At 58.4% G+C, this 27,674-nt stretch overlaps 1 protein-coding gene across 6 annotated transcripts; it reads left to right on the forward strand.

Moving 5' to 3' along the window:
* The first annotated feature begins 6 nt into the window (after nucleotides 1-6).
* DHX34 (DExH-box helicase 34) lies at nucleotides 7-27,674 on the forward strand. Of its 6 annotated transcripts, XR_004675954.1 has the most exons (18): nucleotides 7-66; nucleotides 4,209-5,145; nucleotides 7,717-8,028; nucleotides 9,848-10,102; nucleotides 12,417-12,519; nucleotides 13,623-13,840; nucleotides 16,187-16,361; nucleotides 18,231-18,424; nucleotides 19,486-19,587; nucleotides 20,341-20,565; nucleotides 20,730-20,903; nucleotides 21,404-21,521; nucleotides 22,579-22,685; nucleotides 24,629-24,913; nucleotides 25,622-25,798; nucleotides 25,981-26,119; nucleotides 26,626-26,869; nucleotides 27,221-27,674. XR_004675954.1 is itself a non-coding variant. In XM_034986862.1 (17 exons), the coding sequence occupies exons 2-17, from the start codon at nucleotides 4,444-4,446 to the stop codon at nucleotides 26,757-26,759; spliced, it is 3,420 nt and encodes a 1,139-aa protein (XP_034842753.1). In that variant the 5' UTR covers nucleotides 7-66; nucleotides 4,209-4,443; the 3' UTR covers nucleotides 26,760-27,674. The 6 variants fall into 6 exon arrangements, 5 of the variants coding, with proteins under 5 accessions (XP_034842753.1, XP_034842756.1, XP_034842754.1 ...); XM_034986862.1 differs by having other exon boundaries at nucleotides 26,626-27,674; XM_034986865.1 differs by having other exon boundaries at nucleotides 56-111; nucleotides 26,626-27,674.

Below are 27,674 nucleotides of genomic sequence, written 5' to 3' on the forward strand. Positions count from 1 at the left end.
AAGCGGCTTCGGGCGCGTGAGGGGCGCTGGGGACCGGAAGTTGGAGCGATTCCGGCTGTTAGTGAGGTGAGGGTGGCGGGGCTGTTGTGCGGGGCCGTGGCGGCGGAGGCGGTGGGTGTCCGACCGGCTTGGGTAGTTGGGGAGCGAGCCGAGGGGTGGGGAGGGAAGTTCCAACATGGGAACATGTGTTGGAGGAGACATGGGGCCCGGGAGAAGCGGACGGAGATGGAGCCTGAGCGCCCCGACAGCACCTGGGCGACACAGAGACTCGAAACTGGAAGAAATGGGAGCCACGAAAAGAAGCTCGGAGAAGCTGAGGGACCGAGAGACGGGGAGGCGGAGAGAGGACGGAAGCCGCAAACTGGGGCCAAGGAGCTGATGGGGTCCCCCCCAGAGCGCCTCCCAGAGGCTGCAGAGAAATGTGGTCGCACCGTGAACTTGGGGAGGTGGGAAACTAGCGAACAGAAAGAGACTGAGGAAGAGGGCGGTTCAAACGGAGGAACAAAACACTCGTTGACCTTAAAAGTTATTTTACCAGCCAAAATGGGTTTACTTGGGGATAACTGCGAGTTGCAACTTGGGACAAGCCAGCTACAGCAAAAACCATTGGCTAGTCCAACCACAGAGAAGATAATTTTATGGAGAAGGAGGAGGAAGTTGGGAGGGGTTGTTTTGAATGGAAAGTAGGTTGGAGAAGAGCAAGAGTTCGGGGTGTTGGTGGTTTCTCATTGGCTGAGTTGCTGGGGTGGTCGCTTTCTTGTGGGAGATGCAGCTGTACCTCCTTCCCTGTTGGCACCTGTAATTGATGATTCTTTCCTGTCGGCAATTCTGTTGGAGCCTATAATTGACAGTTCTTCCAGTACTAACTTCAGGTGGTATCGCAGGAGAGCTTCCCCCATCCTTCTGGCCTCGCAGCTCCATCTTAGATTTTTCTTCATTAATGGTGAGAGACTGATAGATAGAGATGGAGGCAGTGGCATAGGGAGAACCTGGCAAAAGCTGATGGAGGGACTGAGAAAGGGGAAGAGCAGCCAAGGGAAAGAGACTTGGAGAGAAAGCCGGAGGTGGGAAGTGAGTGAGATAGATGGGAACTGGGTGATTAGGGCAGACCAGTGAAGAGAGAGCCATCTGGAGTGTGGAGAAATGGGGCTCGATGGAGAGAGGGTGCATTTGGTAAACTTGGAGAGCAAAGAGAACTGAAAAGACAGTGTCAAGTTTAAAAGCCAGACCACGGAGAATCACACTGAGAAGATGAAGAGGAATAAATGGGAGCCTGACTCCCTGGATTTGAATTCCTTGTCTCACTGTGTACTTAACCTGTCGTTGGCTCAGTACAATAGGGAGTGATAATAGCACTTTTTTTTTTTTAAGATTTATTTTAAAGGAGGAGGGAGGGGCAGAGGGAGAGCGAGTCCAGCGATGTGGAGCTTGATCTCATGACCCTGAGATCATGACTTGAGTTGAAACCAAGAGACACTTAACCAGCTCTACCACCCAGGTACCCCAAATAGCACCTTTTTAACACGAAGAAAGTGTAGCTGTGTGTATGTATGTAGTTGTGCATATAAATATACATAGGTGATTTAGAATAGTACCTGATAAGTGAGGAGCGCTGTTAGCTAGTAAAGCGTCAGAACTGGGAGACAAAAGGTTAGGTGGGGAAATGCAGATGAATAGTCATGATGGAGGGAGAGGCAGTAATAGAGACTGGGAACTGGAGAGAGAGAAAAATGGAGCGTCAGGAAAAAAAAACAAACACGACTGAACAAGCAAGTGAGAAAGTCAGTTGGAGAAGTGACGAGGAATGGAAAGGGTCAAATGGAGAGGGCTGGTTGGAGAGAATATCAGACCTGAAGATAAGAGAAACGATGAGAGACGCGACCAGACTATGAGAGGGAAGAGGGGTGAGCATGGTGAGCTGAAAAAAACAGGCTGAGACATGAGGATGGACAGCCAGAGAGGGGAGAGCTCAGAAGCAGAGAAACTCTGCAAGCCATCACCAAGAGACCCAGAGATGGTCAGAGACACTGTGGCAGAGAATCGAGGGGACCCAGGAAATCTACAAGGTTGAGACTCCAGAGCCATGGTACTCAGTTGGGCCCACGTGCGCATAGGCAGCTTGCAGCTGGGAGGAATGCTCATTTCATTCCGGATCCTTTTCTCGGGATCCCGGGCTCAGTATCCGTAGCCTTCTAAGGCCTTTTCCTCTTACTGCCTCCCTTCCAGCAGGAGTTACCTATGAAGCCACTCTAGCATCACCTAACCCAGGTGTTTACCAGAAAATGTGCTCCCATGGGAAACCACTCTGCCAGCTCACAGATGCTTCATCAGTAGAAACCCCCCTTCTGGCTCTAATTACTCCCAGGGATGGCCTGAGTTCCCCCCTGAGACTGCAGAGATCGAATCTCTGAACTGTGTTCCGTGATGGCCCTGAGAGACTGCAGGGAGAGTGGGTGAAAGCATTGCTAATTCCAGATGAAGGCGAATTGTGGCCTTTTTTTTTTTAATTCTAGAGAGGGGTGGGGGAGGGGCAGAGGGAGAGAGAATCTCAAGCAGACTCCCTGCTGAGCATAGAGCCTGGTGCGGGGCTCGATTCCATGACTCAGATCATGACCTGAGCTGAAACTAAGAGTCAGACACTTAACCAAATTAGCTACCCAGGAGCCTCAAATTGTGGCCTTTTGAGTGTAGTTTTCCAGGCTGTATGCCCTGGTTCCTGTCACTGATTTTCCATGTTAGTCATCACTGTGAGAAAGAGTGGACTTGAATTCTAGTTACTGTTTAGCTCCTCTGTCCCAGGCTAGGCGATAAGCATTGCAGTGTTTGGAAGTAGGTATTATCCCCATTTTATGGGTGAAGAATACAGCCTCAAAATAGTTAATTTGCAGGTGGCCACACATCTAATAAATGATGAAGATTCGGAGATTCAGAGATTCAAACCCAGATCTGCCTGACTCCAAAACCTATACCAAGGAAGGTTTGAATGCTCTTAAGGTCATAAACTTAAAGAATCTGGGTGATGGGCTTCACTCCATAAAATTGTACATACGTTAGGACTTAGGCAGCTGAGAGAAAACCAACTTTGCCCAAAAGACATTTTCTTGTGTAGCTGAGAAGTGGGGGTTGGAGTGGACTAAGCCAAGCTCCTCTCTCTCCCACTTTTCCTAGTTCCTCAGTGGCCATCCTGGTGCGTCCTTCATTGTGCGCATGTGCAGGCTTTTCTCTAGGATGGGTTTCTAGGAAGGACTCGGGGGTTCAAGAGCTACTACTACAGACAGCTGCGGGTTGATACGTCGTCCTAGTGTAAATGCCAGAGAAAGGCCGTGATTGGCTCCCTGTGGGTCATGTGTCCGCCTCTCGCACCAATCAACGGTTGAAGGAGGAGGAGTCGGGTGCCGTGATGGGCCAGGCCTTTGTCGCTTGCCCAAGCAGTAGGGGTTCTCTGACTTGGAGCCGTCAGAACCGTGTGGAATCCAGGAAGGACTGCTTTTCAAAGGTGGGGAGGGGGGGGGGGTGCTGTTACCAGAAAAGGAAGGAAGGAAGGGAGGAAGGGATGTGCCAGGCAAGCAAAGACCGCGTCTAACCTAACACTTGCAAAATTGTGCACTTGATTTCAAAGCGTTCCTAGATGTCCTGAAGCTCAGGGACCTCAGATGAAGAACACTTGCCTTACTCTTCATTATACCACACCCCTCTTGTGTCATTGCCGCTCGTGACAAGGTTCTGTTGTCGATTGGCCCCGTGACCCACCCTCCTTCAGGTTTCAGCTCAAACATCTCTGGGCATCCTTCCCTGACTCCCAAGTATGGTCAGGCAGCTCCTGTGGGCTCCCACGGCCCAGTCACTGGATTGTCTGTCTCTCGCCTGTGACCACGACCACATGTGAGGGCTCAGGATGGCCTTACTCATATTATCCGTCCTAGTCCAGTGCTTCCAGAACAGCAGGCTTTCAGGAAATGTTTCTAATTTTTTTTTATTTTATTTTTTATTTATTTGCGAGAGAGAGAATGAGAGACAGAGAGCATGAGAGGGAGGAGGGTCAGAAGGAGAAGCAGACTCCCTGCTCAGCAGGGAACCCGATGTGGGACTCGATCCCTGGACTCCAGGATCATGACCTGAGCCGAAGGCAGTCGCTGAACCAACTGAGCCACCCAGGCGCCCCTCAGGAAATGTTTCTAAAAATGAATGTCTTCTATTCTCTCCTCCAGGCATTCCGGACCTGAAAACCCAGGATGGACTAGTGTCTGTCCCAGAGATCACTGCAGGAGTTGTGAGGGGCCCTGGGTGTCGCCAGCTTGAGCCAGGTTCCTGGGCACTTGCTCTGTCACTGCCTGTGGTCATCCTGGACCATCAACGAGGAGGGAGAGTGTCTCTTTGAAGAGAGCGTGGTTCCTTATTCCAGACACTGGCTTCTTACTGTGACTTGGAGATAGCACCAGTAGCATGCCTCCTCCCAGAACGAAGGAGGGCGGGGATCCCCGAGGCCGACACTGGGATCCCGGTGAGGAGGAGGCCCCCGAGAAATGGGACTGGAATTGTCCAGAGACACGTCGCCTCTTCGAGGATGCCTTTTTCCGCGATGAGGATTATATACGCCAGGGTTCTGAGGAGTGCCAGAAGTTCTGGGCCTTCTTTGAACGCTTGCAGAGATTCCAGAGTCTCAAGGCCACCAGCAAGCGGGAGAAAGACCCCGTGTGTCGCAAGCACAGCGTCCCAGCCCTGGCTGACCTGCCTCGCACTTACGACCCACGCTACCGCATCAACCTCTCGGTCCTGGGCCCCGACACCCGCGGCTCCCGGGGGCTGGGCAGGCAGCCCCCGGAGAGAGTTGCCGAGTTCCGCCGAGCCCTGCTGCACTACCTGGACTTCGGCCAGAAGCAGGCGTTCGGGCGGCTGGCCAAACTGCAGCAGGGGCGGGCGGGGCTTCCCATCGCCCAGTACGGGAACCGCATCCTGCAGACGCTGAAGGCGCACCAGGTGGTGGTGGTGGCCGGGGACACGGGCTGTGGCAAGTCCACTCAGGTGCCCCAGTACCTGCTGGCCGCCGGCTTCAGTCACGTGGCATGCACCCAGCCCCGGCGGATCGCCTGCATCTCCCTGGCCAAGCGTGTCAGCTTCGAGAGCCTCAGTCAGTATGGCTCCCAGGTGGGTGGGCCTTAGCCAGCTCTCCGGTGTTTCCAGCGCGACCTCGAGGCGTAGGCTGTTGCCCCTATGGTCGTATCGATGAAAGTTAGCGGAGCACTTCCGGTTCTTCGAGAGACTGATCTACAGATTGACCTGAATATGGTCCAAACGAGAAAGGCACTAGCATTACCCATAACACTTTCTTAAATTTTTATTTTATTTTTGAGAGAGTGCGAGCGTGGGGAGCGGCCGAGGGAGAGAAAGAGAATCTCAAGCAGGCTCCACACCCAGTGCAGGGACCAATGTGGGGCTTGATCCCAAGATCATGACCTGAGCCGAAATCAAGAGTCAGATGCTGGGCGCCTGGGTGGCTCAGTTGGTTGAGCGACTCCCTTCGGCTCAGGTCATGATCCTGGAGTCCCGGGATCGAGTCCCGCATCGGGCTCCCCGCTTAGCGGGGTGTCTGCTTCTCCCTCTGACCCTCCCTCCTCTCATGTGCTCTCTCTCTCATTCTCTCTGTCAAATAAATAAATAAAATCTTTAAAAAAAAAAAAAGAGTCAGATGCTTAACTGACTGAGCCACCCAGGCGCCCCCCTCCCAGTATGACACTTTTAACAGCAAAAAATTGGAAATGTCCTAAATCATTGGTTTTTTAGCAGCCATAAAAAAAAGAGTGAGGCTACTTTTTTATAATGATTTCTAGGGTTCTAATCCAGGTTCTGCCCCTTAAGAATCGTTACTGAAATTCTAATACTCTAAGCAGAAGAGTACGTATCCTGTGTAGCTCAGTGAATTTTCACAAATTGAATTCATTTATGTAACCAGCACCCCAGAAACCCTCTGTCCCCCACGTCCCCCCCGTTACTGCCCTGAGGCCCCAAGAGTTGTCACTATCCTGAGTGATAGATTATCTCTTAGATGATGACAGTTGAGTTAAAGAGGAAACACCACAGATCAATTTTGCCTCTTTTATTTACTTTTTATAAATGGAATCAAAAAGTGTGTTCTCTTTGGTGCCTGTCCCCTGTCGCCCGGTATTAGTTTTGTGGGACTTGTGTGTGGGCGAGTGTGTGGGTGCACACTGTCCTCCTGTTCTTTCTCGCTGCTGTTTGGTATCCCCTGGTGCAGACACCACAAGGCATTTGTCCCTTCTGCTGTTGACTGGAACTTGGGGCATCTCCAGCTTGAGGCTCTTGTGGAAAGGCGCTGCCATCAACATTCTAGAACATGCCATTTGCTGTCTGTCGGTACATATTTCCGTCAGGGATATAGCTAGGAGTGTGACCGCCGACGCGTCAGATCTGCAAGATCGTCTAGCTTTAGTGGATGCTGCCGAGCCGCTTTGCGAAGTGGTCGTACCCATCCACATTCCCAACTGGTGCTGTGTTCTACACTTGTTACAGTTAATCTTTCTCGTTCTAGCTTTTCTGGGTGGGTGGATCGTAGTAGCACATTTTAATTTGCATTTCTCTGACAACTAAGGGTGGAACGTGTGTATTGGCCATTTGGAGATCCTCTTTTCTGAAGTGTCTGTTCAAGTCTTTCTCCCTGTTTGTCTTTAGTGTTGTCTTTTTGTTCTCGATTTATGGGGTTTTAAAGAGGAGGGAAACGAGTCCTTTGTAGGATTTGTGTATTGCAGATCTTGTCTCCTACTCTGTGAGTTGTCTTTCATTTTCTGAATGCTGTCTTTTGATGACGGTGTCTTTTTATTTAAATACTGTTCAGTCTGTCATTTTCTTCCTGTGGTTGGCACTCTCTGGGTTCTGTTTAAGGATTATCCCCCTACTTTAAGGACATAAGGACATCCTATGTTTTTTCCTAAGGATTTTTACCTTTAAAACTATAATTTATCAGAAATTGATGTGTATGTGATACAAGGTAGGGTTAAGATCATTTCCTCACGGGGCGCCTGGGTGGCGCAGTTGGTTGAGTGTCCGACTCTTGGTTTCGGCTCAGGTCACGATCTCAGGGTCGTGGGATCGAGCCCCATGTGGGGCTCTGCGCTCAGTGTGGAGTCTGCTTGGGATTCTCTCTCTCCTTCTCCCTCTGCCCCTCCCCACTGTGCTTTTTTCCTCTCTCTCTCAAATAAAATTTTTAAAAAAGATCATTTCCTCTCAATACTGCCTTTAACTGTGTTTTGCCTTGGATGAGTGACCTCAGTTTCCCCATCAGTGAGGTGAGAATGGTGGTTTTTGCTTCTCACATTGGCTGTGAGGATGAAATGAGTAGGGGGTGCCCATTCAGTGTTTACAGTAGTTCCCAGCAGAGTAGGGACTCAAAGGTGAACTATCCCCATGATCATTAATTAGTATATACGCAAGGCTCTGTGCCGACACTTTATGTGCATGAGCACGTACCATTCTCCCAGCATCGGGGCAGGGGGGAAATGTCTCTGAGGCACGGAACTGCTCGCCCCGAGTCAGCAGCACTAAGCGGCAGAGGTGACGTCCAGCCCCAAGCGTGCTGGACTCCAGAGTCTGATGGGGGCCGGGGAGCAGGGGCATTTGCTCAGATTTTCAGTTTGGGCGGGTGCGGGCTGGTGTTCAGGCGCGGGCTCCTATCCTGACCATCCCCCTCTCCCCCCAACTCAGGTTGGCTACCAGATCCGCTTTGAGAGCACGCGGACGGCAGCCACCAAGATCGTGTTCCTGACGGTGGGGCTGCTCCTGAGGCAGATCCAGCGGGAGCCCAGCCTGCCCCAGTACCAGGTCCTGATAGTGGACGAAGTCCACGAACGGCACCTCCACAACGACTTCCTCCTGGGCGTCCTCCGGCGCCTGCTGCCCAAGCGGCCGGACCTCAAGGTCATCCTCATGTCGGCCACCATCAACATCTCGCTCTTCTCCAGCTACTTCGGTGGTGCTCCCGTGGTGCAGGTGCCTGGGAGGCTGTTCCCCATCACGGTCAGTGCTGCTCCCGTGTCCCCCAGTCCTCCCACCCGGTCTCTGGCCGGCCTGGACCTGTCCCTTCTCTCCTGCTCAGAGTCCCATCTTTCTGTGAAGGACATTCTTGCTCATGCTCTCTCTTCTAAAGCTGTCATCTCCTGAGCATTTGCAATGTGCTGGGCAGGTGCTTGGTGCTTGTTGGAAGAGACCCAGCGAAGTAAAGCTATGAGTTCGTTCCTCTTATATAACAGTCCTGCTGGTCCAGGCTGCTGGGCAGCTCTGTTGCATGTGGTCATTCAGGGACCCGGGCTCCTCTTTTCTCCTGCTCTGCCATCGCACAGGGTGGAGCTGCTCAGTCTCCGCACTGTTGACATTTTGGGCTGGATAATTCTTCCATTGTGGGGGCTGCCCTGTGTGTTGTAGGATGTTTAGCAGCCTTCCTGGCCTCTTCCCACTAGCTGCCAGCGCCATTCTTCCCCCTCAGGGGTGATGGCCCAGAATGTCTCCAGATGTTACCAAATGTCCTCTGGGGGCAGCCCCCACCCCCCCTCCCCCCCCGCCCCCGCACCAAGCACCACTGTTCTAGGGAGCTGTCCAGGTCTGTCTGGTCAAAGCTTGCAGGAAGAGGGAAGGAGCCCTAGTCCAGGGGAAGGCCAGTTTGTCTTTAAGTTGGACGTGACCTTGCAGTTGTCTTGTTCTCATCTCCGTGCCCATCTGGTGCAAGGTGGGGAGGGCTGGAAGGTGCTCGCTCTCTCGCTAGGGGACGACGTGCCCAGGAAGAAAAGAGCAGAGTCTCTGGGGCCACTGTGGGTCTTGCACACCACTTGACACCCCCGACCTCACCCCGTCCCCACAGCGGTCCTGGGCAGGCCTGACTCCACACACGTCCTTAATCTCCCACCCCAGGTCTTTGGTTTCTCCGGAAACTTCTACCCTGACCTTTGCCCCCTTTTGCTCCAGCCTGTTTGCTGTGGCTCGCATAGTGGTCTTGTCGGGGATCAGAGTGAAGCCGCTAGCGTGGGGGAGCCCACGAGGGCGGCCCTCGCCACAGCCCTGGGGGGCCTGCGCCAGGGATTTCTGCCCCTTTGGGGTAAGACGGAGGTTCAGAGATGCGGAGCGGCAGAGCCGGGACTGGAATCCTGCTGGAATCCCAGATGTGGCCCCGGGCCAGGCAGCTTCTCTTCGCTCTTTCGGATCCCCTTTCCCCTCCCCACCTGTCTGTCTCCCCGCCCCCCCCCATGGGTGGCACTCGTGGACCCCTCCCGCCTGGCTTCCCGGTGGCCCTGCGAGTCGGTCTATGCCTGCTCTCTTTGTGTTTGAAAGCCACTCCCTTCCCTCACAGGGGGAGTTGGTAGGAGTCCCGGAGTTCCCAGCACCAGGAAACCGCACTGCTCCTTGTGGTTGTGGGTTCTAAATACCCATCCGTCTGTCTTCCGAGCAGCTGTAAAAAAAAGGGGGGGAGCATGCTGTCTGAGAAGTGATTTCTCTAGGCTTTTGATCCTGACTCCACCCTTAAAAATTCTGTTGTTGTTGAAGTTACCTGTCAAACCCGACGGAACGTGCGTGTCGCGCGTGGAGCTCAGCTAACTTTCACACTTCAAATACTTGCGTGCAGCCGGCACCCGGACTGCAGAACCTCGGACGTCCCCAGCGCCCCAGAAGCCTGGTTACCCCCATACGCTGTCCTTTTGGGACGTCCTCCTCTAACTAACTCGCTCAAGGGCGCCAGGTGCTGCCTGAGGGGTCCCCGCCGTCTCCTGCAGCCTGGGGTCTCCCTGCCCTGTGGCCCTGTGCTCGGGTGACAGGTGCGCCCCTGCCCGGGGCCGTCTCCCTGCAGGTCGTGTACCAGCCACAGGAGACGGAGCCAGCAGCGTCCAAGTCCGGGAGGCTGGACCCTCGGCCTTTCCTCAGGGTACTGGAAGCCATCGACAGCAAGTACCCCCCCGAGGAGCGGGGCGACGTCCTCGTCTTCCTCAGTGGCATGGCAGAGATCAGCTCGGTCCTCGAGGCTGCCCAGACCTACGCCGGCCGCACCCAGCGCTGGGTGGTGCTGCCCCTGCATAGCACCCTCTCCGTGGCCGACCAGGACAAGGTACCACGTGTGGCCAGGCCGGGGGGGGGGGGGGGGGAGGGGGGCGGGGGGCAGGGCGCGTCTGGCTGTATGGGAGGGGAGGGGAGGCCCGATTCGAGCACAGGTGTGGAGGTGGGAGTCTGCGAGCTGGGTGTGGGGAAGGGTTGGGAGGGGGCCGTCAGAGAGGCCGTCGGGTCACCCTGGTAGTTATTTGTTGCCGTATAACAGAGTCCCCCCAAACCTAGCAGCTTAGAGGAGTAAGTGTTCACCATCTCACATCACTCCCGCAGGTCAGGAGGTCGCGAGAGGCTTCGGTGGGTGCCTCCGGCCCAGGCTCTCTCCGGAGGGTGCAGCTGAGGTGTGGGCTGCCATCGGAAGGCTTGCCCGGGGCTGGAGGGCCCTCCTCTAAGAGGGCTCACTCACATGGCGGGCTGTTGGGTGGGGGCCTCAGTTTCCCTCCACGTGGGCTGCTTGAGTGTCCTCCCAGCATGGTGGCTGGCTCTCCCCAAGAGACCCAAGCAGAAGCCACAACGTCCCTTATGGCCTGGCCTTGGGCATCACGGCCCGTCATGTCTGCAGTGTCCCGTTAGTTGACCTGGGCTGCTCTGGTCAGGGGGAAGGTACTGGATGAGGGTGTGGATCCTGGGAGGCGAGCCACATTGGGGCCTTTGTGGAGGCTGACTACCACGGTTCTCTGCGGGGGGAAGGGGGAGGCCCTTCACTTCACAGTTAGTCATTGGTTGATTGAAGAAACCACCTTTGAGCACCTCCTTAGTGCCTCCCCTTGCGCCGAGGGGGCTCTTTGGGACACGCTGGGAGCCAAGATATGGCCCTTCCCCTCGAGTAGCTGCCGGTCTGTGGAGGGAGCTGGCAAGCAAGGATAATTTACAAATGGAAAAGGAAAGTTCTGGAAACGGGCACAGCTCTGTGAGAGCACAGTTGTGGTGGATTCAGGGAAGGCTTCCTGGAGGAAGAAACGTTCAAAACTGAGACCCGAGAAAGCCCCAGCCTAGGAAGGGGGCAGGGAGAAGAGTGCCCTGGCTAAGGTGTGTGGAGCATTGCTGGGTGCCGGCCGGAGTGGGCAGCTGTGTGCACGCCTGGCCTCATTGAGACCTTCCGGCAGCCCCGTCTGCCAGGGGCCGCTGTTACCCAGGACAGACACAGACACTGGGGCCGAGGCACTCGTGCAAAGTCACGTAAGTGGTGGAACCAGGCTTTGGAACGTGGTAGTTTGGCACCAGAGCCCACGCTCTTAACCAGGGGTTGCCAACTTCCTGTAAAGGGCCAGGGAGTACAGAGTTGTAGGTTTGTTTATTTGAGAGAGAGCATGAGAAGGGGGAGGGGCAGAGAGAGAGGGAGAAGCAGACTCCCTGCTGAGTGGGGAGCCTGACGCGGGGCTCCATCCCAGGACCCCGAGATCATGACCTGAGCTGAAGGCAGCCGCTTAACCAACTGGGCTACCCAGGTGCCCCCAAAGTCATAGGTTTTGTGAGCCATTTCGTCTCTGGCTCTACTCCTCTCTATCATTACAGCAGGAAGGCAGCCGCAGACTGACCCAGGTGAGGCTGTGCTGTGTTAAAACTTGATACACAAAAAACAGAAGGCTGGCTCTGGCCCCCAGGCCTAGTCGCAGATCCCCCACTCTTGACCACTGTGTTTGTCTCTTGGGCCTAAGAGAAGGGCTTGTGCAAAGGGCCTGCGGTGAGAGAAAGGTGGGGCCCCTGGGAGACCACCTGCAGGGTGTCTGGGGTCCAGACTGTGATGGGGAAGGCAGGCCGGGTGGTACTGAGAGGTGGGCAGGCCTAGGCCGCAGGGCCTTGAAGACCCAGTGTGGTGCTTGGGCTTTGTCCTGAGTGCTCCTGGGAGCCATGGGAGGGTTCTGAGCAAGGTGGGGAGCAGTGCCAGTTTGTGCTTTAGCAGATCCCTTTGCTGTGTGTGATCATGGATGGGAGACCAGAGACCAGGGAGGAGGCTGGGGCAGGACCTGGGTGGGAAGCGAGGGCCTGGACCAGGGCAAGACTGTGGGTTGGGGAGAACGGAATGAATTTCGGAAACGTCCAAGACGTGCAGGTGTGGCTGGAGCAGGGAGGGGCAGGGGAGCCAGGACAGCCCAGATTCCTGGCCCACGTGGAGTGGTGGATGACGAGCTGTCTCTGAGATGGGGACCCGAGGAGGAGAAAAGTGTTCAGTGGGAGGCGCTGAGGCTATTCGAGATACTGTAAGTGGGTGTGACGTGCCCGTGGGCCATCCAGGAGTCGTCAGGGAGGCCACCAGACACGGGTCAGCAAGGGTCAGCTAGTCTCAGATGTCACCTCCTCCTCTGCCCCCCCTTCAGGTATTTGACGTGGCCCCCCCTGGAGTTCGGAAATGCATCCTCTCCACCAACATCGCCGAGACTTCTGTCACCATTGATGGGATCCGCTTTGTAGTCGATTCTGGTAAGAGCTGCTCCCCGCCACCCCTCAGGCCCTAGAGAGAAGTGTGGGGTCTGGAGATGTGCAAGTGCAGTGAGGGAACTCTGGACCAAAGCAGGGAGTAGGGGGCCTTAGGGCTGTGGGGCAGCGGCAGCATCTTCTCAGACATTCCAAGCTTGCTCCTGCCTCAGGGCCTTTGCACTTACTGTTGTCCCTGCCGAGAGCAGTCTTTCTCCAGATATCCACAGGGCTCACGCCCTCATTTCAGGGCCTGCATAAATGTGCCGCCATAAGAGAGGCCTACCTTGTCCACTTTTGTGATTCCCCCTCCTCCTGCCACTGTTGCTTTCCTTATGAGACCTGTTGTTCCCCAGAATATGGGCCTTATATTTCATATCTGTTGACCTATTTCTTTTCTGTCTTCCCAACTGGACCGTTGTCTGGGAAGTCAATGTAGCGTAGCGTAGCGGTTGGGAGACGCTGGGGCCAGCCTGGCTATGTGACCAAGGTTGTGTCGCTGAGACCATGTGTATTTGCTCATTTGTAAAATGACAAGAATAGCAGAGCCTCCCTCGGTTTTGAGGATTCAGCGAGCGAATTCTTCCCCTGGGTACTGTGGATGGTGCCTGGTGCTGAGTGAGCACTCTGTGTTAGCAGTGAGCTTATCGTACCGAACCTGGGAGCAGTAAAACATTGTCACTTTATGTACCATCAAAATTTAAAAATGCCGGCCATTAAATGTGGACGTGGCTTTGCTCTCAAGGTGCGCCCCGTTTTCAGAGACTGTGAAAGTGGACAGAGTTGGTCTTAGAGTTGATGAACTCTGTTCTGTTCAGCCCCGGGAGAGCAGGGACAGCGATCACAGCAGCGCCTCGCACGCTGCCTGGCACACAGCAGGCGCCTAATAATAACAGTTGGATGACCAGGCTGCTGAATACACAAGCAAGAGATGGGGGAATGAGGAAACAAAAGGCTAAATCAACGAAGCGTCAGGGTGTCAGGGTCGAGGCTAAACAAGCTCTCCGTCTGCGTCAGTGGAATGAAGGAGGCGAGGGCGTCAGGGACCGAGCGGAGGTGCGCCCCCCGCCCCCCGTGGCTGCCGCACCGAGTCTCCCATCCCCGTGCAGGGAAGGTGAAGGAGATGGGCTACGACCCACAGGCCAAGCTGCAGCGGCTGCAGGAGTTCTGGATCAGTCAGGCCAGCGCCGAGCAGCGGAAGGGCCGGGCCGGCCGCACGGGCCCCGGGGTCTGCTTCCGCCTCTATGCTGAGTCCGACTACGACGCCTTCGCCCCCTACCCCGTCCCGGAGATTCGGAGGGTGGCGCTCGACGCGCTGGTGCTGCAGGTGAGGCCTGGGCGGGGAGGGGGCCCCTCAGCCGGGACCCACCCTGGGGTTTCAGGGCCGGGAAGGGCACGGGAGCTCATGGCTTCCAACCGTCCGGGCCCCCTGGCAAGGAGAGGATTGTCCCGGGGTCCACAGGCTCGTGGGAAGAACCTCGTGACTCCGTCAATGCCGTCAGCTGGGACAGAAAATCCGCCCGGAAGTGGCTCTTGAAACCGGGGCTTCTCCGTACATTTTACGTCCTGGCTCTTAGCTCGTTAGTCAGCTTTGCTTCGATCAGGGAGCTGTACCAAATGGGCCCGCTCGCCGAGCGGCCGGCACACAGAATCTCGGTCCTCGGGGTGGCGGGCGGTTTCTTTTCTCTGGGGACCCAGGCCCCTTCCCCGTGTGGCTCTGGTGGAGGGGAGGGAGCGTGGGAGAGGAGCTTGGGAGGGTTGGAGGGCCAGGCCCCTCCACTTGCCTTGCCCTGGTTAGCGCTCACACCCGCGGCTGCTGGGGAGCCTGGCCGGTGTGGGCTCTGGGCTCTGGGCTCTGGGCTCTGGGCTCGGGCAGAAGAAGAAGGGCCGACGGCTTCCACAGCAGGCTCCCCCGGGGGGCAGCGGCCGGGAGCACCAACCAGCCCCCTCCCTGTGGGTGATGCACCCTCGTAGTTCCTGTTTTGTTTGATTTCATTTTTCAAAAATGCTGCTTGGGGCCCACCGTGTGAGTTCCTGACCCATGGGGCCTGACCGATACGGACGATGGACCGTTTCACAGCGGAGCAGTCCCCAGATGGGGAGGCGGCAGGCTCGGTTGTTTAAGTGGGTCAGTGATGTCCTACAGGGCTCGGGCTCGTTCCAGCCTTTTCCATCTTCCGTCCGTCAGCGGCTCTTCCAAGCACAGTGATGGCAAAGGTGACGCTGGATAGAGAGCGCTTGCCTCGCACTCGCTGTGGGCCAGGCGCCGTCCTCGGTGTTGTCTGTGTAGAACTGTTTGGATCCCCGCAAAAACTAGACGGGAGGTTGTCTTATCATCCCAGTTTCTGCACGAGGAACCAGTCGCACAGAGATGTGATTTAAGTTGCCCCAGGTGTGTCCCAGGCGGTCAGAGCCCGGGTTCCATCTGGGGCTGTCGGGCTCCGAGCTGGCCTCAGGCGTGCCACCTGGCTGTGGCAGCCATGACATCACCACCACCTCGACCATCCAGAGGCAGAGGCAACAACTGCCCCTCCACGTGGGTCTCATTTTTAAGACCCTGGGCACCTTTCCCTGAAGGCCCCTGGCCGCTCTCCCATCCCTGTCTCGTCGGCAGCACTGGGTCATGGGTGTCTCCTGGTTGACCTGGAAATGCCCAGGGCCGTGGCCTTGGCTGAGTAGCTCAGAGCGGGGATTGCTGGCCCCGGCTACACAGTAGAATCACGTAGAGAGCTTAAATTTAAAAAATCTGGCCTTACCCCTCACCCAGAGCTTCTAACGTAAAGGGTTTTTTGTTTTGTTTTGTTTTCATGGGCCCTGGATGTTTGTCCAGGCAGCAGGGAGGGAGGTGGACCGGCTGCTTGCTGGGTGGCCAGCCCAAGCTGTGGTGCCCGCCAGATGAGGCCCAAGTCAGCAGATGACCTCGCGGCAAGGTTGGCTAGAGCCCCTGGGCCCTTCCTGCTCTCTCCCGGCCCCATGAGCTGCCACGCCCACCTTTCCTCCATTCGGTCCAGAGAGGGGATGGTTGCTTCTGCCTTGCCAGGCCCGGTGATGGGTGCATGCTTTACTTGATTCCCCCACACCCTGCTGCCCCTCTGGACCTCTGAATTAATGAGGATTCACTTTGGTCCACGGTGAGAGAAACCCAACTCAAACTACCGTGAGCAGAAAAGAGGATTTCACGAGGTTGTGCATCCATCGTGGGGGGTGGTCTGGCTTAGGAATGACTGAGGACTTCTTCATCTGCTGTGCTTGGGCTAATCTCCAGGCAAGGGAAAAATAATCCCAGCAGCTCTGGGCTTCCACGCTGGCCCCTCAGAACCAGAGAGGAAGCCAGAACTTCTCTCTCCCACTGTCCGTTTGCAAACGTCCCTGGGAAGATCCTGATTGGCTCAGCTCAGGTCCCATACTCATTCCTTGCTCGGTTGCTGTGTTGAGGGGCTGAGAAACCAAGATTGGTCCAGCTTAGGTCCTGTGGCTTGCTCTGCGGCCACGGTCCGGGAGAAGAGGTGCTGGACAGACAGACAGACAGTGGCCCTTCTCCCCTGCCCCGTGCAGAGGGCCTTGGCATTGGGAGTTTTAAGGTAGCATGAGTTTATGATCTGTGAGCCCCCAGCCAGTGCTCCATAGTAGCTCCTGTGTCCCCCATTCCTGGGGGGCTCAACTGTCATTCCAGATGAAGAGCATGAACGTGGGGGACCCACGAACCTTCCCTTTCATCGAGCCCCCACCACCAGCCAGCCTGGAAACAGCCATCCTCTACCTCCGGGACCAGGGGGCCCTGGACAGCTCTGAGGCCCTCACCCCCATCGGGTCCCTACTGGCCCAGCTGCCGGTGGATGTTGTGATTGGTGAGGACTTCCTTCAGAGTGGTCACCCAGGGCTCTGGGAGTGGCTGCGGGGACCGTTCATGCTCTGAGCGACTCATAGGGCCAGACTGTTCCTTCTCTGGGCCCCGTCGGTTTGGTCACGAGTTCCCTGTTCCGGGCGCTGGGTTACAGCAGTAAACAAACAGGCCCCTCTCTTCCCCACACACCCTGTTCCCAGCTCCACCCTGGTGTCCCCTCTCTTGGTGTCGTAAGGATGTCAACATGGCCTGCCTCTTCCTGCTCATCTCTGAGTCATCCCTGCCCCTTCTGAGAAACTCGCTGACTGTGTTCTGGTCTGATTGTCCTGACTCGAGACGTTCTAGAGGCTCCGTGGCACGCAGAGTATTCCCAGGCGAGCAGGACTCCTTGTGGCACTATTGGCTGGGCATGATGCTCCACAGAACCTTCTGCCCATGTTAACATCATTAACGTCCCCATCAGTGCACCATCCTGGAGCTTCAGGGGGGCAGGAGCCTGGGGACCACCGACCCTGAGGGCCTCTCGTGGTTATGAAGGTGGTTCTGTTTGTTTGAGGACACAGGGCTAGAGCAAGGGGAATCCGATCTGAGAAGAAAAAGAACGTTCTGTGAGCATCGGCCGTGTGTCAGTGAAAGGCTCTGTGGGCCTTCTGTCATTTCACCCTCACCTGGGGAGGGGAGGGCCTTTGGTCACCCCTTCTGTACAGACGAGGAAGTTGAAGATTGGCCAGGGACAAAGATCTGCACCCAAGGGCCTGGAGCAAGCAGGCAACAGGGCCTGGATTGGATCCGCGTGACGTGGGAGTAACTCAATCCAGCCTCAGAGATAGGTTGTCACTCACTTGCTCAGGGTCATGCTGTGGGCAGAGCTGGGAGGCACCCCAGCCAGGCGGACACTGTTGGTCCCCAAGCCCTGCGGGGACTCAGTGCCGGGAGCCTCCGGGCCCGGATGGCTCAGTCACCGTGCTTCGTCTGCGCCAGGTGGGGCGCCGAGTGCTTCCCGGCGCGGCACGGTCCGTTCTCATGGCAGCCAGACGCCGCCGTTAGCCCATTTCACCGACGGGAAGACAGAGGCGCAGAGAAACGGAGGGACTTGCCCAAGGGACAGAGCTAGAGGGTTCTGGGACAGCCTCGTTTTCTTGCCCAGCTTTATTTTACGAGGCTAGATGTGTAACAGGAACTTTACAGAAAGGCAGCCAAGGGGACCAGAGAGGATGAGTCAGACGCGTGTTACGCAGGCCGCTGAGCACGGGGCAGGTAGGCGAGGGCCTGGTGGTGCGGACCAGGGGCCTGCTGCTTCCGTCTTGCCCTGTCTTCCCTGCTCCCACTCCCCCCCCTTCCCCTCTCCCCCCACCTCCACCTTGAATTAAACAAAGATGGCAGGAGAGGATCCAGCGGAGGCAGGCACAGAAGTCAGTGCCCACGGTGTGCCTGGCTGGCTGTTGGGGCTCATGGGGAGTCCCGTTCTGGAGGGAGGAGGGAGAGACCGTGGGGGGTCAGAGCGAGTGCCGGAAGGAACACGAAGCCAGGAGGGGGTTGTGGGGGCGTCAGTTGTGGAGAGGAGAGCCAGGTGGGTGGGGGCAGTGCTGCCGACAGCAGCCAGCTCTCAGACGGTGCCCACCTGGGGCCCGAGGCAGTGAGACTGAGGTGACCTCCGGCCTACAGATGGGGAAACTGAGGCCTTGCCCAGACTCACGTGACTGGGAAGCAGAGCGTGGGCTTGATTCTGTCCCTGTGGCTCCCGAGGCCTTTGCGGGCCAGGCGGAGGGGGTTTGAAGCTGGCCGGGGGTGGGGGGTGGGGGGTGGGGGGTGGCCGTCCTGGAGCCCAGGAGGCTCAGCTCGGTGTCCGCGCACCTCTTCCCGCCCCCGCCAGGGAAGATGCTGATCCTGGGCTCCATGTTCCACCTGGCGGAGCCCGTGCTCACCATCGCGGCTGCCCTCAGCGTCCAGTCGCCCTTCACCCGCAGTGCCCAGAGCCACCCGGAGTGTGCGGTGGCACGGCGGCCCCTGGAGAGTGACCAGGGGGACCCCTTCACGCTCTTCAATGTCTTCAACGCCTGGCTGCAGGTGAGGCCGGCGGCGGGGCCACCGCTGTCTGTGACATTCTGTGTGCGGCCAGGGGAGGCCCGCTGCCCTGCCGAGGACCCCTGAGCCCTCTGCAAACTGGAAGGGCCCCGTCTCCACCATTCATTCCCAGGGCCCAGCCTCAAGGGGAGGCTGGTGGTGGTTTTGTATTTTTTTAAAGATTTTTATTTCAGAGAGAGAGTGTGCATGTACAAGTGTGGGGGAGCAGCAGAGGGAGAAGCAGACTCCCCACTTAGCAGGGAGCCTGATGCAGGGCTTGATCCCAGGATCCCGGGATCATGACCTGAGCCGAAGGCAGACGCTTAACCGGCTGAGCCACCCAGGCACCCGAGGCTGGGGTTTTTATTTTTATTTATTTTTAAAGATTTTATTTATTCATTTGTGACACAGAGAGAGAGAGAGAGAGAGCATGAGCGGGGTGGGCGGGGGAGGGAGAGGGAGAGGGAGAAGCAGGCTCCCCGCTGAGTCAGGAGCCCGACGTGGGGCTCGATCCCAGGACCCTAGGATCACGACCTGAGCCGAAGGCAGACGCTTAATCATCTGAGCCACCCAGGCGCCCCCGAGGCTGGAGTTTTTAAAGCGCTGAATAAAAGCCCTGCCACCCAGGGGAGGGCCACACACTCCTAGGGTGGCACGTGTATATCCAGCACGTGCTCTGGGCCTGGCCCTGTGCCGGGCAGTGCTGGGGACTGGTGGTGACTAAAAGCACGTGGCCCTGCCCTCCTGGGTTGCACAGTCCCGTGCAGAGAGGCAGACCTGTCCCCAGACTGTGATCACCGAGAATGGGCTGTGATAGGCAGTCCAGGGGGCTGGGAGAGCCCAGAGGGGATGTCTGACCCAGTGTGGTCTGCAAGGGCTTCCTGTAGGAGGGGGCAGTGGCACTGAGACCTGGAAGAAGAAGGAGAACACATGTGTCCCTGCCTCTTATTCTTCAGGGGCTGGTGTTTGGGCCTGTGCTGGGGGCGTCCGGGCGCTGGGTCAGCCCTTGCACCCTTCCCCATCCAGCTAGGCCCTGACCCCCTGGTGTCCGGTTTTCCACCCAGGTGAAATCCGAACGGAGCAGAAACTCACGCAAGTGGTGCCGCCAGCGGGGCATAGAGGAGCACCGGCTGTACGAGATGGCCAACCTGCGGCGCCAGTTCAAGGTGAGGCTCGGGACCAAAGCTGGGAGGCTGGGAGGGGGAGGGGTAGTGAGTGTGGGTACACCACCCCTTTCCTTCTCTGATGGCGCAATCGGAGTCCCACCCTACACCCACCTCCTGCAACCCTCAGACACTCAGACGTGGGGTGGCCTGGGTGAGTCAAAGGGGGTGGAAATCCAGGAGGGCTTCCTGGAGAAGAGGCCAGGGTCAGCGGTCACATGCTACATCCTCACGAAGAACCTGGCCGCCTGGAGCAGGGGTGCTGAGCTCTGGGAGGCAGCAGGGGGCGATGGCTGGCACATCAGATCCAGAGCGGACGTCCCAGTGGCAAGTCCCAGCTCCGTCATTCACTAGCAGTGCGATCCTGGGCAAGTTCCTGCACGGCCCTGGGCCTCAGCCTCCGTGCCGTCCTCTGAGGATTAAATGAGTTAATACACGAAGAGCCTTTAGGACAGGGCGAGTCCCTGGCGTCATCACTGCCCCTGATTGCGGATGGCCACACTGAGGCCCGGAGGGGGTGGTCACCCGACCGCGGCCTACCATGCAATTTTAGGAGCCTCCCCCCGATCGGGGACCGCGGATGTTCAGGCCGTTCTCGGCATCTCACTTTGTGTTGGCCTGCAGACCTGAGAGGGTGGTGCAAGGCAGGGGCCCCTTTCTCTGTGTCACACAGACATGACGTCCCGTGTCCTCTAAAACAGAGGGGCTGGCGGGTGGCAGGCCCTGTGTCCCTCACCTGGCCCCCCCCCCCCCCAGGAGCTGTTGGAGGACCACGGGCTGCTGGCCCGGGCGCAGGCCGCGACACCAGGCGACAGCTACCGTCGGCTGCAGGAGCGCCGTGAGCGCAGGGCCCTGTACCACCTGAAGCGGCAGCACGAGGAGGGCGGGGGGCGCCGGCGCAAGGTGCTGCGGCTGCAGGGGGACCTGGACGGCGGCTCCAGCGACGAGGACCGGGGGCCCGGCGACAGCGTGGACATCCAGGTGGGCTGCGCTCCGCTCAGGAGACCCGGCTCCGTGGACAGGACCTGGTCCCCGCACTCCGCAGCACCCTGGGGTCCACGTGTCCTAGCGCCAGCCCCTTGGGTACCGGGCTGGGCCCCCCGGGAACCCACCATCCCCACCCCCCACCCCGCATTTCCCCCCAGGACGTGAAGTTTCAGCTGCGTCACAGCCTGGATCAGCTGCAGGCGGCCACCAGCTCAGCCCAGGACCTGACGCGGGACCAGATGGCCCTGCTCAAGCTGGTGCTGGGCCGGGGCCTCTACCCGCAGCTCGCCGTCCCGGATCCGTTCAACAGCAGTCGCAAGGACTCGGACCAGGTGGGCCTCCTCCTTGCGCCCTGGACCCGCGTGCACGTTGTCACTCAGCACGCCTTCCCAGCCCTGCTCGGTGCTGGGGACTTGGCGGCTATGGGAACAGTCCTGGCCCTGCCCTCACGGGGCTCCGGTGCAGTGTGGGGGTGTCAGGGAAGGCTTCCTGGAAGAGGGGACTTTTTTTTTTTTAAAAGATTTTATTTATTTATTTGAGAGAGCGAGAATGAGACAGAGCACATGAGAGGGGGGAGGGTCAGAGGGAGAAGCAGACTCCCCGCTGAGCAGGGAGCCCGATGCGGGACTCGATCCAGGGACTCCGGATCATGACCTGAGCCGAAGGCAGTCGCTTAACCGACTGAGCCACCCAGGCCCCCGGAAGAGGGGACTTCTGAGTGGAGACATGGACGGGGGAATCTGGCTGAGAGAGTGGAGGAGAAGGGTTCTGGGCAGTGGAGGAGTAGGTCCCAGGGCCTCTGTCACCTGGCGTCCGCCTTTGGCCTCTGCAGATGTTCCACACGCAGTCCCAGCAGGGCACCGTGCTGCACCCCACATGCATCTTTGCCAGCAGCCCCGAGGCTCTGCACCCGCAGGAGCGGAAGGCCGGGGCCGGCCAGGCCAGCCGAGGTACTGTGAGTGCAGGCGGGGAGAGCAGAACCCTTCGGGAGGGGAGGGGCAGAGGGACAGGGACCTTGGGTTGTCCCTCACCCTCTGGGGTTACCCCCTGGCTCCCACCCACACTCTGCCTCCACTGGGGCTGCCGACACGGGAGCGGCAGGTGTGGGGCCTTCGGGGTCCCAAAGCCAGACCTCTCGGGGAGTCGCTCCCAGGCGGAGCCCCGCCCCGGGGCGGTGGCGGCTGATGGGGCACTCTGGCCACACCCCCGGAGGCCGGAGCTTTTCGCAAGTAGAGGGGACCTGTCCCGTGGGCCCTGTGAACACCCCGGCTTAGTCCTGGCCGTGGGGGCACGGAAGGCAGCGTCCAGGCGCTTGGCCGGAGGGAGCAGCCGGCTGAGGCCGCAACAGGCCAGGCGGGGTCTCAGCCGGGCGCCCTCCCCGAGGCACAGGCACGAGCTCTGGGACGCAACTCCTCTCTGTCCTTGTTTGTAAACAAAGTAACCGCGTTAACCCCAAAAGCTAAGGTTTATGATTTTAAATTCCCAGACAGTTCATCCTCTTCCTTTTACATTGTTTTTCCCTTTATTTTTTCATTTTGAAAAATCCCAGACCCCATCCAAGTAGAGAATGGGATGAGCCCTTGGTACCCTCACCCAGCTTCCTGCCACCCCGTGTCTTCCGTCACCTCACGTTTTTCTCCTTTTTGCTGGGATCAGGTCCCAGATGTCCTATCATTTAGTTTTGTGTATCTGATCATCCTTTTTTTTTTTTTTTTTTTTAAAGATTTTTTTATTTGTCAGAGAGAGACAAAGCACAAGCAGGGGGAACAGCAGGTAGAGGGAGAAGCAGGGAGCCCAACGCTGTCCTATCATTTAGAAGTGTAAAAATAAGGACTTTTTTGCACTACAAGAACGCTATCGCACCTAACAAAAGTAGCAGTATTTCTTAACGTGTGTAAATGGCCCTGGGGGGACTGGCACCCTTGGGGGGACAGACCAGCGCAGGGGCTGCTGAGGGTAGGAGATCGGGTGGCAGGGTGCCCTGAGCTGCCCTGTGGACTGTTTCAGATGACAAGGACAAGATGAGCAGCAAGCACCAGCTCCTCGCCTTCGTCTCCCTGCTGGAGACCAACAAACCCTACCTGGTGAACTGCGTCCGCGTCCCCGCTTTGCAGGTGGGTCCCAGCCCCGCGCAGCCCGACTCGCAGGTCTGACAACTGTCTCCCCGGGGCAGGAGGCCGGGGTGGGCCCGAAGAACTGCCCTCCCCCAGCTGGCTGCTGGCTCTGCATTCGTGTCTGCATTCCGTAAGCACTTGCTGAGCACCTGCTGTGTGCCCCGGACCTGTTGCAGGCAGTGAATAAGACCAGACCTGGTTCCCGCTGTCCCAGAGCTCACGTCCAGCTGGGGAGGATGGTAATAAGGACAGTAAAGCAGTGCCCTGTGATATGTTAGCAGATGAGGAATATTTGAGGAAAATGAATAGGGTAAGGGGGTTGGGGGGGGTGAGGGTAGGGAACAGGCTGTAATATGAAGTGATCAGAGTTTGGGCCTCATCGAGAAGGTGCAGTGGAACAAGGGAAGAAGGGAGGGAAGGAACCACAGAATACGTAGGGAGAAGAGTGTCTTGGAACAGCAAGTGTAAAGGCCCTGAGGCACACACATGCCCACCGTGACCAGGGAACAGTTGGACCAGAGGTGGTGAAGGGATGAGTGGCGTCAGAGAGATGAGGTCGGAGAGACTGGAACCCCCACCCCCCGGAGGGTTTGAGCAGAGCTGGAACAGGGTCCGATGTGGGGCAGTAGCAGGAGCCCAGCAAGGAGGCGACTGCAGTCATCTGGGGAGGAGAGGGTGGTGGCTGGCCCCGGGTGGAGGCCGAGGACACGCTTGGGTTGCGGGTAGATCGGGGTATGTGTCTGGAGCCAGGAAGGGAGAGTCCTGCAGGCATTAGCTGCCCTACCCCATGAGTTCCGCACGCCGCCATGAGACTCGGGGGGCATGTCGCTTGTCTGAGCCGCACAGTGAGCAGGGGACCCAGCCAGAGCTCCGGGGCCCCACGCCACACCTCATGGCTCCTCTGCCTGTCAGCTGGGGGTCCCCGTAACCAGGCCCCCTCACTTCAACCCCGGGGAATGCAGAGGGAAGGGAGAAAGCCCGCGGGCTCCCTGAGCCTCCGGAGATTTTGCCGGCGCCTTGCTCTCCGCCTGCGCCCGGAATGCTGACTCGAACCTGCTTGGTTCGTCTTCACTCAGACACGATCGAGCAGCTGCCTGGCACTAGGCACTGCTTCCTGATCTAGGTGTTGGGGATGCGGTCGTGACCAGAATCCCAACACGGCCCGCATCCCTGGGGCTCCCAGAGGCGTGGGGGAGGCAGAGAGCAGACAGAAACACCAAGAAATAGGGGCGAGAATGCCAGGTTCCCCCAGCAGCGCTAGAAAGGAGCAGAGCGGGGTTGCGGGGCAGCGTGGTGGCGCCGGGTAGGACTTCGGCGAGGAAGCAAAGATTCAGAGCGGAGATTCTCTGCCGCATGCTTGGGGTCTGACAGGGCGTTTCTCACACACACAAAAGAACAGCAGGCGGAGCAGATCCGTCCGTGTCCCCCCATCAGTCCGCTACAATAGCCGGGGTTTTTTCCATTTCCTGACACATTTTAAAGTAAACGGGCTGGAGTCAGGGCCCTCAGCATCTGTCCGTCAACTAGTGTTCAGTTCTTGTTTGTACATTTTGAGGGTAAAGCGTAGGTAGTGACATGTACAAACGGGAGGGATGCCGAACGAGGAGGTGTTGACAGAGCATCTGTGTGTGTTAGCTCAGCCCTGTGGTGACACGGGAGGATGACCCTGTCTTCTTAGAACCTAGTACAGTTTACGCTTTAACCTTGGTTGGTCTCTCTCTCCAAGTAGCAAGTTTGTTCTGTGGGGGCAGGGACCCTCGTTTGCAGCCGAGGCTGGAAGGGGGCCTGGCACACGGGGCGGGAGGGGTGCAGTAGGTGTTTAATGGGAGGTGGACACATGGGGTCCACGGACAAGTGGGGAGAGGAATGAAGGGTGGGCAGGGGTCTGAGCTGGCCTCCTGCCCCGCACACCCACCGTCGACCTCCTGTCCCCTCTCTTCCAGTCCCTCCTGCTCTTCAGCCGGTCCCTGGACACCAATGGGGACTGCTCGCGCCTGGTGGCCGACGGCTGGCTGGAGCTCCAGCTTGCGGAGAGTGAGAGCGCTGTCCGCCTTCTGGCAGCTTCCGTGCGGCTCCGGGCCCACTGGGAAAGCGCCCTGGACCGGCAGCTGGCCCGTGAGGCCCAGCGGCGGTGGCCAGAGGTGGATCAAGAGGAGGCGGCGGCTCCGGTGGACCACAAGGAGGTGGCAGACCTGAGCAGGGACCTGCTGCATTTTGCGGCGTCCAAGGTACGTGCCGCCTGGGCCAGAGGGACCGCCCGCCACGGGGCTTCAGAGTCCAGAAGGCCTGGCTTCCAGCTCCTTGTGGGGGTTTGCAAACCGGACAGGCCGAGGACAAGCCCAAGGTCACACAGCAGGGGAGGGGCAGAGCAAGGATTTGACCCCGGGAGCCCAGCTCCATAGACCGAGCCATTAGCCCCTGCGGGCCCCTCCCCACCAGTTCAACATGCATTTATTGAGCACCCACTACATGTGCTGTGTGAGCTACCCTCAGTAAGAGTTAAGGGCGTGCAGGCTGGAGAAGGAAGCTGTAAGTAGCCATCCGTTCACGGAGGGCACAGGGGAAGATCAGTTCCCCACCTCGTCAGCGGGGAGTTGGGAATTGCTCCTGATTCTACTGCGTGTGGATGGGGCGCAGAGAAGGGTGTGCACCAGAGTGATTTCCTGGAGCGGTGGGTCCAGGGAGCCAGGGCAGGGGGATCGGACCAACGTGCTGGGTGAGGATGGGCAAGGTGGCCCGGTGGCAGGTCTGGTTGTGGTCCCCCAGGTGACGGAGCAGAGAAGGGGCACCAGGGCGTGTGTTAGACAAGCCTGTGGTAGCCAGTGTCTGAGACTGTTGTGATTGACTTAAGCAGTTGGTCCTCTTACTGAACCATCCAGGTGCCCCAACAGTGTCTCCCTGAGTCCATCTCTCCTTTCCTGTCCTTCCTTCCCCAGGTTCCCTACAGCCTCCGGCGGCTCACAGGGCTTGAAGTCCAGAACCTATATGTGGGACCCCAGACCATCACCACTGCCCCCAGTCTCCCCGGCCTCTTTGGCAGTTCTCCCCTCTCCCCCCACCCCACTAAAGGGGGCTATGCAGTCACTGACTTCCTCACCTACAACTGCCTCGCGGTAAGCATGGACCCCACTTGACCCATCAGCCCCCTGCCCCTGAAGATGGGATCTGGGGGAGTCCCGGCCTCCCCACCAGCCACGTCTCATCTTAGTGCAAAGACGTGGTTTCAGCATGGGGCCTCCCAACCCCGAGGGGTTCTGGGACGGGGCCACGTCCTGATGCAGCCTTCCTGCCCCAGAGCGACACGGACCTGTACAGCGACTGTCTCCGCACCTTCTGGACCTGCCCCCACTGTGGCCTGCACATGCCCCTGACGCCCTTGGAGCGCATGGCCCATGAGAACACGTGCCCTGAGGCCCCGCAGGACAGCCCCCCAGGTAAGAATGTGGGGCAGGCTGGGGCACTGTGGCCGCCCGCCCCTCCCGCGGTGGTTTCCTGCGAGTCTGGGCGTTCATCCGCTCGGCACCTGGGGACTGAGGACAATCCCGGCTGGAGCCACATCAGGCTTTGTCACAGAGACCAGGAGCCGGGGATGCGAGGGCCCAGAACGTCCCCTCTTTCTCATTTCGCTGTGTTTGTCGTTCTTTTCTCTGTCTCGGCCACACACCCCCATTGTCACCCCGGGGCATGCACCGCACACCTCCCGCCAGGGCTGGTCCGGGAGGCAGCAGTGGGTGTCCCAGGGGGTGACAGAGACACAACAAGAGACACAGAGTAAAGACTTGCATGTGTTAATCCAGGAAGGCTTCCCAGAGGAGGGAGAGCCCGGGGCCAGGAGAAAGCCTGAGCCCCCCCCCCGCCCCCGGGACTTGGGCAGGGGTGGGAACACGCGGTGGAGCCACCCCCCCACCCCACACCCAGCCTCGCGTCTCCTCTCTCCTAGGGGCTGAGAAAGCCACCCCCGAGCCCCTCCCGAAGGTGTCTGCCCTGCAGCGGCCCTACCACTGCGAGGTCTGCGGGGAGGACTTCCTGTTCACGCCCACGGACGTGCTGCGGCACCGGGGGCGGCACCTGTGAGCCCGCCTGTCGCCCCGCCTATCGCCCCCGCCGGGCACCGGGGCCAGGCCCAGGACTCCCGCCCGAGCTCGCAGCCTGGGCCCAGCCCCGCAAGGAGGGGGTAGGAGAGTGTGAGTAAAGTCTCCGACGCGGCCTGGGCCCCGGGAGCCTGCCGCCGCCGCACGCCGGCCCTCCCCGCGGTCCGACTCCCGGCATCCGGGGCGCTGCGGGGCAGATGGGGGCGGGGGGGCCAGCAGGGACTTCAGGTCCCAGGCAGAGGACCCTTCCCCCGCCGCTGCTCTCTCCCGAGTCTGTCCTCACGGGCCCTGCTTTTCCTCAGACTAGGGAGACCTGCGTTGTCCGTCTGCATGAGTCGCTTCGAGGACTGGGGGGTGGTGGGGGCCCACATCTGACACGGTCCCCGGGGCCGTTCCTGCTGCCGGGTCCTTGGCAGTTCTCACTTGTCCCCTCCGACCCCCCAGCCCGACCCTGCCGCACACATGAGAACCGCGGGGAAACCCCCTGAACCCTGGATGCTGGCAAATCCCACGGCTCCACTGAAAGACAAAAGCGAAGGATGCAGGTTCCCAAAGCTGGCTCCAGAAGGGAGAGAGAACTATGGGCACTAAGGCCCAGACAAGAGCCCACTGCAGTATCCTGTGTGAACACAGACGCAAAGTCCTCACCAAAAGTTTAGCCAGGCCTATTCCCGGGTCTGTAAAAACGGCAGTAAGTCCATCATGGCCAAGTGGGGTTTGTTCTAGGAACTGTGTTGGTTTAACATTTGAAGACCAGTCAGTGGGATTCACCATATTAAAAACAAAGCATATCGGACAAATTTCAACACCCTGGGGCCTCGGGTAAACCCCTCGACCTCTCTGCTCTACCGTTTTTCTCTCTGACCAATAAACACAGCCCCACTCTTTTCAAATGGAA

This window comes from Mirounga leonina, unplaced genomic scaffold (assembly GCF_011800145.1).
Source record: "Mirounga leonina isolate KUSES-001 unplaced genomic scaffold, KU_Mleo_1.0 Mir_376, whole genome shotgun sequence".
NCBI lineage: Eukaryota > Metazoa > Chordata > Mammalia > Carnivora > Phocidae > Mirounga > Mirounga leonina.